At 33.0% G+C, this 17,375-nt stretch overlaps 1 protein-coding gene across 2 annotated transcripts in view; it reads left to right on the top strand.

Moving 5' to 3' along the window:
- Window positions 1-17,375, top strand: part of EXOC6 (exocyst complex component 6) — a 175,533-nt gene that overhangs the window by 89,142 nt on the left and 69,016 nt on the right. For both annotated transcript variants that reach the window (XM_011361567.2, XM_011361566.2), the window contains exons 16-17: window positions 2,018-2,129; window positions 3,467-3,601. In XM_011361567.2, the coding sequence (XP_011359869.1) occupies window positions 2,018-2,129; window positions 3,467-3,601 (247 nt within the window). The remainder of the gene's footprint in view (window positions 1-2,017; window positions 2,130-3,466; window positions 3,602-17,375) is intronic.

Below are 17,375 nucleotides of genomic sequence, written 5' to 3'. Positions count from 1 at the left end.
TATTCATCAGAAATATTGGCCTGTAGTTTTCTTTTTTTGTTATCTTTACCAGGTGTTGGTATCAGGGTAATGTCGGTCTCATAAAATGAGTTAGAAAGTATTGCCTCCTCTTCAATTTTTTTTTGGAAAAGTTTGAGAAGAACAGTTATTAAGTCATCTTTGAATGTTTAGTAGAATTCGCTAGTGAAGCCATCTGGTAGTAGACTTTTACTTTTGGGGGAGTTTTTGATAATTGTTTCAATTTTCTTATTGTTGATTGGTCTATTTAGATTTTCCAGTTCTTCGTGATTCAGTCTAGGAAGGTTGTGTATTTTTAAGAACTTGTCCCTTTTTTCTAGGTTATTGCTGGCATGTAATTTTTCATAATATTCTTGTAAGATGCTTTGTATTTCGGTGATATCTGTCATAACTTTTCTTTCATTTCTAATTTTGTTTATTTCTGTTTTTTCTCTTTTTTTCTTAGTGACTCTATCCAAGGGTTTGTCAATTTTATTAATCTTTTCAAAGATCTTTTCTTTGTTGCATTTATTTTTTCTATTGTCTTTTCTCCATTTCATTCTGCTCTAATTTTTATTATTTCCTTCCTTCTGCTAACTTTGGGCTTCATTTGTTCTTCTTTTTCCAGTTTTTTCTTTTTTAAGTTATAATGTTAGGTTGTTTATTTGAAATTTTTGTTGTTTGTTGAGATAGGCATGTAACGATGTGAACTTTCCTCTTATTACAGCTTTTACCATGTCCCGAAAGCTTTGATATGTTGTATTTTCATTTTCATTTGTTTCTGTGTATCTCTTGATCTCTCCTTTTAGTTCTTCTATGACCTAGTCATTCTTTAGTAGTATGTTATTTAATCTTCACATATTTGTGGTTTTTCTCACTTTCTTTTTGCAGTTGATTTCTAGTTTCAAAGCATTATGTTCAGAGTATATGCTTGGTATGATTTCAGTCTTCTTAAATTTGTTTATGCTAGTTTTGTGTCCCAACATATGGTCTATCCTTGAGAATGTTTCATGTGCTCTAGAGAAAAATGTATAATCTGATCTTTTGGGATGAAAGGCTCTGTAAATTTCAGTTATGTCCGGTTGGTCTAATGTGTCATTTAAGGATGTTACTTCCTTATTGATTTTCTGTTTGGATGATCTGTCCATTGCTGACAGTGGGATATTTAGGTCCCCTACTATAATTGTTTTTGTCAGTTTCTCTCTTTAGTTCTGTTAGTAGTTGCCTTATATATTTTGGTGCTCCCTGGTTGGGAGCATATATAATGATAAGTATTATATCTTCTTGGTGTATTTTCTCCTTTATCATTATGAAGTGTCCATCTTTGTCTCTTGTTACTTTTATCTTGAAGTCTGTTTTGTCAGATATATTAGTATGGCTACACCTGCTTTTCTCTGGATGCCATTTGTTTGGAGTATCATTTTCCACCTAGTGGTTAGGAGACAGTAATAAGCTTTTTGGTGCTAGCCTAGAAATTTTTACAATGTTAAGAAACATAGGTTTTTTTTTTTTACCCAAATTAAAACTAGTGTAAGGTTATTAAATATATTTCTTTGAATTTTTAAAAAATCTCAGTGGATATGGATATCTTAGTTATGCTAAAATTACATCTAGTAGTTAATTATATCTGGAAAGAGTTCACATCAATTTACATTTTAACAGTAATTTTAGCTATAGTTGTATATGAAGTGTCTTTGAAAGTGGCTGTCCCACAATGGAGTCATAATATAAGAATAATTTTATTTCCTTATACTAAGTACCCCATGGTTTACTGTAATGTTAATTGAATACATATAAATTATGCCATAAGCGAGTATTCTACTTTATTGAAAATGTCCCTTTTGTGAAGCTAAATTATATTGAAATTCGTGATTTAATAACTATGGGTGACTGTAAATTTATTTAAACATATAAAGAAATGAGGTGGAGCAAATGATTTTACTAAATTGTATTAAATTATTTGGGATGCTGACTAACTGTACCCTGGTGGAAGCTTAATAATATCAACTTTTGTTTATAGCTCAACAGAAATAGATGACATGCTTAGAAAATCTACAAATCTGCTGCTGACCAGAACTTTGAATAGCTGTTTACTGAACCTTATTAGAAAACCTCATATAGGTTTGACAGAGGTAGGTTTATAGCTAAATGTTTCATTGTATGAAACAACTGTTATAAATTGTTATTGCTGAACATCATCCTTTAACACTAGCTTTCTATTTTAAATTTATTGATGGAAGTGGATTTGTTTTAAAATAAAAGAAGTATCAGCATAAATTCAAGCAATGTGACAAAAAACAGTTTTTACATGAGGAATAATAGATACCGTAGTCTCCCCTTATCCATGGTTTCAGTTACCTAAGGTCACCTGTAGTACAAAAATATTAAATAGCAAATTCCAGAAATAAACAATTTAAAAAACAATTTTAAGTTTTAAATTGTGCACATTCCGAGTAACATGATGAAATCTCGCACGGTCCCTCTCCATCCCACCTTGGGCATCAGTCATCCCTTTGTCCAGTGTATCCACATTGTGTATGCTACCTACCTGTTAGTCACTTAGCAGCTGTCCCAGTTATGGAACAACTGTCGTGGTATCCCAGTGCTTATGTTCAAGTAACCTTTATTTCACATAATAATGGCCCCAAAGCACAAGAGTATTGATACTGGCAATTCAGCTCTGCCAAAGAGAAGCTGTAAAGTGTTTCCTTTAAGTGAAAAAGAGAAAATGCTCGAATTAATGAGGAAAGAAAAAAATCGTGTTGTGAGGTTGCTAAGCTCTATAGTAAGAACCAATTTTCTGTCTGCGAAACTGTGAAAAAGAAAAAGGAAATGAAACTAAAGAATGTGCCAAAGTCACACAGCAGCCTAACTCCAGAATATAGTTACTGTACAATACTATCTGGATAAGTGAATGCCTGTTTTGTCCGGCTTTTGTCTCAGTGTGCTAGTTTTGCTGTTGTACCTCAGACTGCAAAAGTTAAGGCCACAGTGTGTGATAAGTTAAGATGGAAAAGATGTTAAATTTGTGGGTAGAAGACATGAATGGAAAACATGTTCTGACTGACAGCAATATGTTGCACCAGAAAGCATTGATCCTATACGAAGACTTCAGCAAGAGATCCCCTGAAACGAGTGACTATATTCACATAACTTTTATTACAGTATAATATTATAATTGTACTATTTTATTATTAGTTATTGATGTTAATCTCTTACTGTTCCTAATTTATAAATTAAACTTTATCACAGATATATTTGTATAGGAAAAAACACATAAGGTTCAGTACTAGTGACTGTTTCAGGAATCTACTGGGGGTGTTGGAACATATCCCCTGCAGAAAAGGGGCAACTACTGTAACTGAAGATGGTGGGAATATATGTAAATTTATAATCATGTTTTTAATAAAAACAAATGGCTTTGTGTACATGTAACATGTATTTTACCAATCTATTTTGTATTTTTTAGCTAGTGCAAATTATCATAAACACAACACACCTGGAACAAGCTTGCAAATATCTTGAGGACTTTATAACTAACATCACAAATATTTCCCAAGAAACTGTTCATACCACAAGACTTTATGGACTTTCTACCTTTAAGGTATGTAAAATTCCGACCAAATGTTTTGATTTCAATCACTGTAAGCAAACTTTAAAAAATTAAAGATAATTTTTTTTTATATACATGATTCTATTATATTCCAAACAATTGAAAATTAGAGGTAATCATTGTTAACAATGAGCAGATAAATGTCAATTCCTTTTTGGCATTTTAAACATCTTATTTAAATGGAGAAAAGTGTGTTGATTTTCTACAGCTTTATTACATTTTGTTCATGTTTTGAAAACTTAACGGTAGTACTGAATCAATCTCACTGGATTTCCATTAATGTCTGACAGTTCAATAATTAATTTTTTGTGTAATGTGTATACGTGTGTATGTTTGGAAATTATAAATAAGATGATTAGATAAGTGTAAGATTTGCCTTACATCCTTTATTGGGTCTGATATGAAAGAAAGTACCATCTTGTTATACATTATTAAAAGTCCTACTTTTATCTGAACAGAAGATTTCTGTTTGTATAATACTCTGAGATATACTGAAAGATTAATTAATGGTTGTTTTAAGCAGAATGGAAGATTAAATAATTTCATGTTTGTTTTATAAACTTATTATTTTATTGACTCGGGGTCATATAGGTGTGACACCGGCATAATATAGTAATATAAATCCTTTTGCATTGAATATTTTGCTAAACTAATATAAACTACTTACTGATCCTTTATCTGTAAAAGAAGCTTGCCAGTTTAAGCTCATAGCCCTAAGTTTTCTATTAAAAAGAATTCTCATCTTTCTATTCTTGCTATATTATAAATTATCCAGTTTGTCTTCTAAAATTATAGTATAATCATTTATAATTAAAAAATTCAGTATACTTATATTTATAAATAAATTAATTAATGTTAATAGTAACCAGACTTTGAAAGTTTAGAAATGACGCTTAGTTCCTAAAATCATCTGCCTGGCTCCCACATCTTATATTTCTCTGGTAATTATTGAGCTCATGTAGTCATCCTGATACAGAAGGCACAAATGCAGATAATATCTGAGTGAGCAGATAAATAAAATTAGTTTTTTGAAAACTGAGACTGAAGCGGAACAAAGCAGGTGTTCATTTATCCAGATAGTATAGTATGGTTATTAAGGGTGTATACTCTGGAGTTGCACTGCTATGTGACTTTGGCACATTCTTTAATTTGAGTGATTCCCAGTTTTATTATTTATAAAAGTACCAATATATTACCTACCTTATACAATTATTATGAAAATTAAAGGGGTTGCTTAGCACAGTTTCGTTTGTTGTACATCATCTATGTTCTGAGCACTCTGCTAGGTGCTGGAATATAAAAATGTATCCCTGCCCTCAAGAAGCTCATAGAAGAAAAAACTATAAAAAGATACTTGACAATATGGTGTGATAAGTACCGTAACATAGGAGGAAACTCCACACGTTTTTGGATACTTATCCAAGGACAAATTGATTCTTTGCTTTTATATTAGATTTTATACAGTTATTCTTCTTTTTCTTTATTGCTCTCTGTCCTTATGTCCATGTGTTACTCATACACTGTCAAGAAGGGATGTACTAAGGACTGGAGTTGTAAGCATGTCTAACTGTTAATGTTAAATTTAATAGGCTTACTCTGTACTCTGATTAAAACATGAATTGCCTTGACCTCTGGTGTAGCTAGGGATCTTCACACAATTTTCTCATTAGTTATAACTCAAAAAACCAAAGATACTGGAACATGATGCTCTTAGAGTAAGGGATCTTGGAACTGTACTTCTCAAAATCTGCCTTTTGGGAGGGAACATTTAGAAATGTTAGCATTGGTCCATCATTCCACCGATTCCTTAAGTTTAGCTATTTAGTTGAAACTACAATTGCCATATAATACCTCTTGAGTTTTCTTGGAAATCAGGAAATGAAGTTCAGCCTTTATAAATCATAGAGCACCCTTGTTTTTTGTTGTTGTTAGTTCTTTTGTTTTATTTTTACATAGAACTCAGGAAACCCTTTTTGTTTTATGATAGGTGAACAAGAGCTGTTTCAAGCTCAGTATCTGAAGGTCAAGTATTCTTCAGTTCTACCTTTGGTCTATTTCAGGAGGAATTTGTTGTAACTATGATATGAGGAAGCAATTTAAGATCAAGAATTGTAAAATCAGTATTAAAGTGAATTACTGAGGGAGATGGGGAAATTTCCATTCATAGTGAATAGTCAATCATGTTGCCTCTTTCTAAGAGCTGGTTAAAGTACAGTCTTGATTACAGACATTAGCATGGATTGTTTAGTTAACCTCTTAGCCTAATTTTTTCAGTTCGATGACTCTACCAAACATATTCCTAGGATCCTTTTACCTACACCTCCTTTTGTTTCCCCTCCAAAAATCACATGACACACAGAGTGCTTGATTCATATCATATTTATTTATTTTATGAAATATACAGACTGTCTTATTAGCTTGTACTTTTCATTTTGCTAAATCTGTGAGTGATAAAGAGGTAAATTAAGTAGTTCCTGCCCTCAAGCAGTACCTCAGCCTTTTTGAAATTAACCTGGACCCACACTGAGAGCTACTTGAAGCTATTAATATAAGACTTCCAACTGAACAGATTTGCATCAGAATAGAGGGAAAAATGGGAATACCATTCCCTTTTTAATCTGTATAGTAAAGAAATGACCCAGTTTTTTCTCTTTGGCATCAGAGCGCTTTAACTTTGCTCGATGAAGCTTTTCCAACCTGCCACTCTGAAGAGTCCTTTTCTTTTGAGTCCTGGAAGTTATTACAACTGTAAGTGCCAAGAAGAAATATGCTTCTGATTCTTTTTCTAGTTTGCCATTTTTAAATCTGTTAATGACTACGTAACAAAGGTTTTTTAGAATTATAGCTAATGTGACAGTGGTAAATTATCTTTGATTAAGGGCTTGAAATTGTTTTCCTATGGAGGAAGGACAAGGTACTTGGACTTTTAAAAAAGTCTTTTTTATTAAAGTATTACATATACATATAAATATGTACAACTTATAAGTGAACAGATTATAAATATATATATATAGCTCGATATATTTTTAAAAAGTGAACACAGACTTTGGTTTCTAGTCTGGCAGGTAAAGAGCTTGGAAGTTGTCACTCTATGTTAACAAGTGAAAATTTGAGAAAACTGAAAAATCAACAACCCTTCTTTAATTTGTCAGAGAAGTACAATCATAGGGCAAACTACTGCCCCCAAAATTGGAGAGACAGGCAGATACAGAGAATTACAACTTAATGGAGCAGAAACCTCTGCAGGAACCACTGCCTGTGGTAGGAAAACCTAATCTGTACTTGAGGAATTGCTGAAGACTCAGTGTGGATAAGTCTGAAAGTTAAAACTTCAGAGGGAGCCAGACTGAAAGGAAGAAACGCAGTTTGAATAGAGTGTTAGAATGAGATTCAGAATGAGATTCAGATATGTCAGGGATATTGGAATCATCAGACCAGGAATTAAAAAAAAACTATGATTAATATACTGAGGACTTTAATGGATAAAGTAGAAAACATGAAAGAGCAGATCATAATGTAAGCAGAGAAATGGAAAATCTAAGAAAGAATAAAGAAAATGCTAGAGATCAAAAACACTAACAGAAATGAAGAATGTCTTTGATGGACTTAGTATACTGGACACAGCTGAGAAAAGAATCTCTGAGCTTGCGGATATGTCAATAGGAACTATTTTTCCAAAACAGAAAAACAGGAAAGAAGCACTGAAAAAAATATATACAGAATATCCAAGAACTATGGGACAACTACAAAAGGTACAGCATACATGCAGTGGGAATATTAGGGGAGAAAAGAGAGAAAGGAACAGAAGCAATATTTGATGCAATGACTGAAAATTTCTCCAAATTAATGTCAGGCATTAAGCCATGTATTCAGAAAGCTTAGAGAACACAGAATAGATGCCAAAATAGCTACACGTAGGCCTACCATATAAAAACTGCAGAAAATTAAAGATAAAATCCTGAAAGAAGCCTTAGGAAAAGATACCTAGAATAACAAAGATAAGAATTATATCTGACTTGTCTTCGTTAACCATGTAAGCGAGAAGAGAATAGAATGAAATACTTAAAGTGTCAAGAGAAAAACACCCACCAACCTAGAATTTTATGTCCTGTGAAATTACCCTTCAAAAGTGAAGGAGGAATATATTTTCTCAACAAACAAAAATTGAGGAAATTTATTGCTAGTAGATCTGCCTTGCAAGAAATATTAAAAGAACTTTTTTCAGAGATAAAGAAAATGACATAGGTCAGAAACTTGGATCTACACAAAGAAAGGAAGGGCACTGGAGAAAGTATCAGAGAAGGTAAAATAACTTGTATCTTTCTTAATTCATCTAATAGATTATGATGTGTTCAAAATAATAGCAACAATGTATTCTACTGTGTATGCTTTCACATATATATGCTTATATATGTCTATAAGAAATTAATAACAGCAATGACACAAGGCTTGGGAGGGAGGAATTAGTATTATTTTGTTATTACAAGATACTCTTTCTACCCATGAAATGGTATGTTATTTGGAAATGGACTTGGAATAATTATAAATATATATTAGAAAGTCTAGGGTAACCACTGAAAAATGTAAAGAAGTATAATTGATATGCTAAGAAAGGAAAGAAAATGGAATCATACACATGCTCAGTTATCACAAAAGGCAGAAAAAGAGTAGAACCCAAAAATAGGAACAAAGAACAAGTGCAACAAATAGAAAACATTAACAAACATGAAAGATATTAATTCAGTATATCAATAATTACTTTAAACATCAATGGTCTAAAAACACCAGTTAAAGGACAGGTTGTCAGAGCAGATCAATAAAACAATATCCAACTATATGTTGTTTCAAAAACCCAGTTTTAATATAAAGATTAAAAGTAAGTGATGGAGAAAGATATTCCATGTTAACATTAATCAAAAAAGTGAGAGTGGCTCTATTTCAGGCAGAGCAGACTTCAGAACAGAGTTATCAGGGATAAAGAGAAGGGCATTACATAATGAAAAAGGGGTCAGTTCTCCAAGAAGATATAACAATTTTTAATGTGCATGTGCCTGACAACAGAAAGTCAAATACATGAAGCAAAAACTAATAGAACTTCAAGAAGATATGGATGAATCCACTGTTTAGTTGCAGACTTCAGTACCCCTTTATTAGAAACAGACAGATCCAGCAGACAGAAACTCAATAAAGACATAATTGAACTCAATACCTTTCATCAGCTGGATCTCGTCAACATCTATAGACTCTTTCGACAATAACAGAACATACTTTCTTAAGCTCAAATGGCACATTAACCAAGAAAGACCCCATTCTGGGGCATGAAACACATCTTAACAAATTTAAAAGAATAGATACCATAGAGTGCTCTCAGAGTTCAGTGAAATTAAACAAGAGATCAATTACACAACAAAGCTGGAAAATTCCAAAATATTTGTAGATTAAACAGCACACTTCTAATTAACATGTGGATCAAGGAACAAAAGTGTTACTAACTCTGCCCATGGATTTGATAACCTAGATGAAATGAACTGATTCCTTGAAAGACACAATCTGCCAACTCATACAAGAAGAAATAGATAATCTGAATAGACCTACATCTTTGTATCAATAATTAATAATCTTCCAAAACAGAAAACACCAGGCCCACGTGGGTTCACTGGTGAATTCTATTAAACATTTAACAAAGAAATTGTACCAGGTCTCTAGCCTCTTTCAGGTAGAAGCAGAGGGAGTACTTTTGAATTCATTCTACAAGGCCAGCATTACCCTAATACGAAAACCAGACAAAGATAAGAAAACTACAGGCCAATATCCCTCATGATCATAGATGCAAAAATCCTCAACAAAATATTATCAAATCGAATCTGCGACAATTTACAAAAGGAATTCTATGTTATGACCAATGGGGTTTATCCCAGGTATGCAAGACTGGTTCATCATTTAAAAATCAATTAATATAATTTATTACATCAACAAGCTGAAAAAGAAAGATTACATTCTATCAATAGATATAAGAAAAACATTTGACAAAATTCAACACCCATTCATGATAAAAACACTCAATAAACCAAGGAATAGACAGGAACTCCCTCACCCTGATAAAGAATATCTACAAAAAATCTACTACTAACATCATATTTAGTGTTGGAGCTTTTCCACTAAGATCTAGAACAAGGCAAGGAGGTCCCTTTTCACCATTCCTTTTCAGCTTTATAATGGAAAAAGACAAGAAAAGGAAATAAATGATATACTGATTGGGAAGGGAAAAATAAAACCATCTTTGTTTACAGATAACATGATCATGTTATGTAGAAGATCCAAAAGAATAATTTTTAAAAATCAACTCCTGGAACTAATTAGCAACGATGGCAAGGTTTCAGATACAAGGTTAATGTACAAAAGTCAATAGCATTCTTATTTACCAGTGCATTAATCAACTCGGGCTGCCATTTTAAAAAATGCCATAGACTGAGTTGCTTAAACAGCAAAAATTAATTTTCCCACAGTTCTGGTTGCTGGAAATTTGAGATCAGAGTACCACCATGGTAGGGTTCTGGTGAGAACTATCTTCCCGGTTTATGGATGGCCACCTTCTTGTTGTGTCCTCATGTGGCAGAGAGAGAGGCTCTGATGTCTTTCTCTTTTTATATGGGTGCTAATCCCATCTTGAGGATCCTCATCCTCATGACCTCTTCTAAATCTAATTATCTTTCAAAGTTTTCATCTCCAAATACTATCACATTGGGTGTTAGGGCTTCAACATTTGAATTTTAGAGGGATACAATTCAATCTATAACATTCTGATCCTAGCCCCCAAAATTCATGTCTTTGCATTCAAGATACACTTATTTAATCCCAAGAACCCCCAGAATCTTAACTTGTTCCAACATTAACTCAAAGGTCTCATGTCCAAAATTTCATGCAAATATCATCTAATATGTGGGTGAGATTCCAGGTATAATTAATCCCGAGGCAAAATTTGTCTTCAGCTGTGAACCTGTGAAACCGGACAAGTTATGTGCTTCTGAAATAGAATGGTGGAATAGGCATAGGGTACATAATCTCATTCTAAAAGGGGGAAATGAGAAAGAAGGAAGAGATGATGAGTTCCAATCAAGTCTAAAACTTAACAAGGCAAATTTCATTAGATTTTAAAGCTCAAGACTAATCCTCTTTCATTTGTTGTTTCACCTTCTAGACTCCTGGGGTGGGGTTGCACCTCTGCATCTCTGCCTTAGAGGGCTCCCACTCCCAGGGTGGCTGCCTTCTGACTTGTTGAAACTGAGACAATGCCTCAGTTTTTGAACCAAGGAGGCAACCCTGATGATCTCGGAATTACTTTAGGGATGGTTCTTCTCTTTCCTTGAAGAATAGCACATAGTTGTCATTAGCTCTGTGGTCTGGTCCTGTAGGATCTAAGAAGTTCAACAGACTTACTTTGTCCTATCTCTGTCTTCTTCAATTCAAACTGTCAGTGTTTCTGCTGGTATAATCCCCAAATTTCTTTATCAAGTGATAGTTCAGCCACATCCTTAGTATTCTTTTGCTAACATGCTTTCTAATTTTTTGTAACATGGACAAGTTGAGAATTTTTCAAATCTTTAAGTTCTGATTCCTTTTTGCTTAACAATTCCTTATTCAATTCATTTTTCTCTTCTCTCATTTTACTGTAAGCAGTCAGTAGGAATCAAGCTGCTCCTTCAACACTTTGCTTAGAAATCTCCTCAGCTAAATATCCAATTTCAGTGTTCTCAAGTTTTATCTTCTACAAAACACTAGAACATTCACATAATTTAGGCGTATTTTTTTTCCACTTTGTAACAAGGATCTCCTTTCTTCCAGGTTCCAATAACATGTTCTTCTTTTCCACCTGAGACCTCACCAGCATTGCCCTTAATACATTCATATTTCTGGTATGCACCTCAAAAATTCTCCAGCCTCTACCCATTATCCAGATCCAAAGCTGTTTCCCTAATTTTAGGTATTTGTTACAATAGCACTCCACTCTCAGTACCAATATCTATATTAGTCTACTTAGGTTTCCATAACAAAATTAGAGATTAAATGGCTTAAACAGCAGAAGTTAATTTTCTCATAGTTCTAGAGGCTAGAAGTCCAGGATCAGGTGCTAGCATAGTTGGTTTCTTGTGAAGACTTTCTTTCTGGATTTCAGATGGCCACCTTCTCACAATGTCCATAACAGCCAGCAGCAAACAAGTGATATTTGAAATAAAAAAATACAATCTCATTTACATTACATTATGTTATATTTACATTAGCACCAAAATTGAAACCTTAAGTAGATATCTAAGAAAATACATGAATTTTATGAGGAAAGCTATAAAACTCTGATCAAAGAAATCAAAGAAGAGCTAAATAAATGGAGAGATTCCATATTCATGGATAGAAAGACTCAATATTGTCAAAATGTTAGTTCTTTCCAACTTGATCTTTAGATTTCAGGCATTCCTCCTCAAAATCTCAGCAAGTTGTCTTGTGGACATTGACAGACTGATTCTAAGGTTTATATGGAGAGGCAAAAGCTCCAAAATAGCCAACACAGTATGGATGGAGAAGAACAAAGTTAGAGGACAGATAATATCTGACTTTAAGATTTGTTATAAAGACAATGTGGTATCGGTCAAAAAATAGACACATGGATCAATGGAACAGAATAGAAAGCCCAGAAACAGACCCACATAAATATATTCAACTGATCTTTGACAAAGCAGTAAAGGCAATACAATGGAACAAAGATAGTCTTTTCAACAAATGGTGCTGGGATAAATGGTTATTCACATGCAAAGAAATGAATCTAGATGCAGACCTTACACCAATTACAAATATTAACTCAAAGTGGATCAGAGATCTAGATGTAAAATGAAAAATTATAAAACTCCTAGAAGTTAACGTTAGAGAATATCTGTATGACCTTGGGTGGCAATGACTTTTTAGATACCATATCAAAATCATGATCCAGGAAAGAAATAATTGATCAACTGGACATTGTTAAAATTAAAAACTTATGTTCTGCAAAAGACATCATCAGAGAATGAGAAAACAAGCCACATTCTGGGAGGAAATATTTGCAAAGGACATACCAGTTTTTTACTGATTTTATATATATACATATATATGTATATATATGTTTACATATGTACATATATGTTTATATGTTTTATACATATAAAGAACTCTTAAAATCCAACAGTAAGAAAATGGACAACTTGATTAAAAAATGGGCAAAAGGCCTGAACAGACGACCTCACTGAAGAAGATATACAGGTAGCAAATATGTATATGAAAAAATGCTTCTCATCATATATTATTAGGGAATTGCAAATTAACAGTGAAATACCACTACATATCTCTTAGGATGGCCAAAATCAAAAATACTGCCACCACCAAATGCTCACGAGGATATGGAGTAACAGGAATTCTCATTCATTGCTGGTAGGAATGTAAAATGTTACGGCCACTTTGGAAGACAGTTTAACAATTTCATACAAAATTAAACGTACTCTTACCATGTGATCTAGCATTTACACTCCTTGTTATATACCCAGGTGAGCTGAAAACTTATGTCCACACAAAAATCTACACATATAATTTTATGGCATCTTTAATCTTAATTGCCAAAACTTGTAAACAATCAAGATGTCCCTCAGTTAAGTAAATGGAAAAACTGGTACATTTAGACAATGGAATGTTATTTAGCACTAAAAAGCAATGAACTATAAAGCCATGAAAAGGAGAAGGACTTTAAATGATACGTTACTAAGTGAAAGAAGCCAATCCGAAAGGCTACATATCATATGATTCCAAGTATGTGATAATCAGGAAAAGGCAAAACATGAAGCCATGCACTGGGGGTCATAGATAGGGAGGGATGGATAGATAGAGCACAGGGGATTTTTAGGGCAGTGAAAACTACTTTGTATGATACTATAATGGTGGATACATATCATACATTTATTTGTCCAACCCATAGGATGTATAATACCAAGAGTGAACCCTAGTGGTTCTATGGACTTTGGGTGATAAAGATGTAGGTTCATTGATTGTAACAAATGTACCACTCTGGTGGATCATTTTGATAGTGGAGGAGACTGGCAAATGGGGCTGGCAGGGTGGTATATGGGATATCTCTGTATCTTTCTCTAAGTTTTGCTGTGAACCTGCTCTAAAAAGTAAATTCTGTTTAAATTGAAAAAAAAAAAGTGAACTTACCTATGTAATTATGAGGTGAAGAAAAAAAAGCATTGGTAGCGTTATAGAAGCCTCCCTTATGCCTCTTCCCAGTCATTAGCTTTTCTTTCTCTCAGTACTGACTTTAAACAGCACTGATTAGTTTTGTCTGTTTTGTCATCTTTATATGGAATCATAAAAGTGCATCTTTTTATATGTGTAACTTTCAACATAATTTGTGATATTTCATTTGTGTTGTTACATGTAGCTGGTTTTTTTTTCAATTTAGTATAGTATTCTATCATAGGATTTACCACAACTTATTTTTCGGCGTGTGAAGTATAATATCACTTCTGGCTACTCAGAGACATTTTTGGCTTCCTTCCTGATTATTGACTACATATGCGACTCAAATAACTGAAGTGTAACAGTATGAGTAAAATAAATTTATGTTTATTTAATTTTTAGTAATAAAGATAAATTTGTAGACTGATATACATTTAAAACTAGTAAGGTATTAGAAAGGTTTTAGGAATTTTTTAAATTTTTTAAATTTTTTAAATTTTTTAAATTTCCCATTTAAATTATAATTTTTAAATTGTTTTACATTATAAAGCTGATTTATTATTGCAGTGTTAGCACTATTGACTGATTAATTACATTTCAACTTCTGATTACTTATATGTTTTATGTATAGTTTTTTGTGTTATTGGCGGTGTTCCTTTGTACTATTTCTTATTGTCCCACTTGATTGTCATTTTGTAAAATTTGAGTAACTACTTTATTAATTGAAACTATAGGGGATAGATAGATGAATTTTTTGTTCTCTGGGAGTTGAGTTAAAAAAGATGGAGGGAAAGTGTAAAGGGAAACAGGAATAATAAGAGTGTGATAGTAATAATTATATAATCAGCATGTTAGAAAATAACTAGGGTGTGGAGAATGATGGTCATTTTTTAAAAGCAATACTTGTAACATTTATTTTATTACCTGTTAATACCAGTTTCTCTTCTTATCTTCCCCTATTAGAGAGACTGCATAAAACAAGTTTTATGCTAGCAGCTGATGAAATTCATTTGAATTACATAAAATCCTAAAAGGTAGATCAGAGAAAAGCAAAAACTTAAATACTTTTAATAGTATGAATAATTAGGTCAATTATACGTAAAAGTGAATAATAGTGGTGCTACTTTGCCAAAACATAAAAACTAACAGAAAAAGCAAAAGCGTTTTTCAGTTCTATAAGAAAAAAAAATCAACAAAATTTATAGACTACCTCAACCCCCATGGATACATGAAAGTGTTCAGCTTTCTGTTTTTCTGTAATTTATCATCAGTAGTCAATTATAACAAGTATCTCTTTTAAAGGTGGTAGAAAGCAGAAATAGAATAGGAAAGGAGATGGTCAAATACTTCAAAAAGCTATTTATATCAGGTGATTTGCAAACCTGAGACAACAACCTAGATTACCTAAGAAGAGGCAGATGCTATTATAAAGCCCCTAGCCATTCTTTAACCCTTGTGAGGTACAAAAGCCCCTGAAAACTGGAAAGATTAAAATGTAGCACCCACCTTTTAAAAAGGAAAAGGAGGTAATTTAGGTAATTTGAAAATTAGAAAATAGTTCAATTCATAATGACCTACAACAATCCTAGATAATCCAGAAGCTGGATTTTAAATTATTCTAGACTGATTGTAGCTCAAAATCTATATTGCCTTTTCCTGTGTATCACTAGAAGTGGTGTAGCTAACAAGTGGCTGTATGAGGGATTTAGGTTTTCTAGGACAGGCTACTTTGATCAGGAGCAATAAATGAAATATTTTGTTTTGTCTAAAGTAAGGCTTTGATTATTTCAAAAGACATTTCTGTGAACAAAGTAATAATTGGTTGGAACTTTTTTTTGATACTGATAGTTTTGGCCTGGGAGGATACATTAAATGATGTTTTTTGAGCAGAAATATATTTCTATCGTTCTGTGCTAGTTGCTGAGGAAAAGATGTGGATTGGTTCTTAAGCAGTAGGGTTTTTTAACCTAAAAGGGCAGATAACTGCAAATAAACAACTACAGTATGTAATAATTTGATTTGGTTTTGTAGCATTTTGAATTTGAATATGTTTAGATGAGATTTATGCTTTACAATCATCCTGCCTGCCACAATCATCTTGCCTGCCATACTCATTCATGTTACCTGCCTGGATTTGAAGGCATTTGGATATTTGTATAAGACATAGCATATATCCTAAAACCTACAACTTTTTTTTTTTGAATCACAGTAATATAATGAAAAAAATCTTGTGAAAAGTAGCCATTTCACTAAATTAATTTGAAGCATAAGCAAGGAAATTTCTTTTATGTTTTGATTGGTTTTATGTACCAAACATAAAACAACTTTTCTTGATTGTCACACTGATGTCTAAAGTAGCTAAATAAAAAATTGTAATTCTTAAATTGGCTTCTCTTCCTATCTACTTTTTTATGTTGGTGCAGTAATTCCCCCTTATCCTCGGTTTTGCTTTCTGTGATTTCGGTTATCCTCGGTCAACCCTGGTCCAAATATATTAAATGGAAAATTCCAGAAATGAACAATTTATACATTTCAAATTGCACATTGTCCTGAATAACACGATGAAGTCTTATGCCATCCCCTTCCATCCCATCTGGGACATGAATCATCCCTTTGTCCAGCGTCTCCACACTGTGTACACTACGCTCCTGTTTGTCACTTAGTAGCTCACTTGGTTATCAGATCGGTTGTCTCTTACAGAATCACAGTGCTTGTATTCAAGTACCTTTATTTTAGTTAGTAATGGCCCCAAAGCACAAGAATAGTGATGCTTGCAGTTCAGATCTGCCAAAAAGAAGCTGTAAAATGCTTCCTTTAAGTGAAAAATGTATGTATGTATGTATGTATGTATGTATGTATGTATGTATGTATGTACATACGTATGCACACGCACACACGCACATGCACGTATATACTAAAAACAATATATATAGGGTTCTGTACTCTCCATGCTTTCAGACATCCACTGAGGGGATCTTGGAATAGGAAGACCACCAATTAGCGGGGACTACTGTACCACCATTTTTCTTGCCTCTTTTACTGGAAAATCTGGAGTTAATCTTCGATTTATTTCTTTTTAATTGCTCCTATCACACCCATTACCCTAGCATAACAAATTAGTAGGTTCCTGTGTTTAATTTTCCCTGCTCTGTCTATAGTGTCAACAGTGACACTGGGTAATGAGTTGGATGCTGTATGTTATTACCTTTAGAAATTCCTAGATCAAGATAGTAGATAATTGAAGCATTATTTCTTGAATTAGAGTAGGAAGAAATTAGCTAGAGTATACCTTAGTTTTGACAGTTCCAACTTCATCTCCCACTTAGATTTTTAATGCTCAGAAAAATGTCATAGAAATGTTCCCCTTGCTCCAAGTGAGTAATATTAAATGTAACCTTTTTTCTAGACTGTTCAATAAAATGTTTCAACTAAGATACTTATATTAATCAAGGCCATTAGCATACTTATATTAATCAAGGCCAATTGACAAGAATTGATAGAAAAAAACAAA

This window comes from Pteropus vampyrus, unplaced genomic scaffold, assembly GCF_000151845.1.
Source record: "Pteropus vampyrus isolate Shadow unplaced genomic scaffold, Pvam_2.0 Scaffold68, whole genome shotgun sequence".
Taxonomy (NCBI): Eukaryota; Metazoa; Chordata; class Mammalia; order Chiroptera; family Pteropodidae; genus Pteropus; species Pteropus vampyrus.
This window is presented reverse-complemented; position numbering and strand designations above follow the sequence as displayed.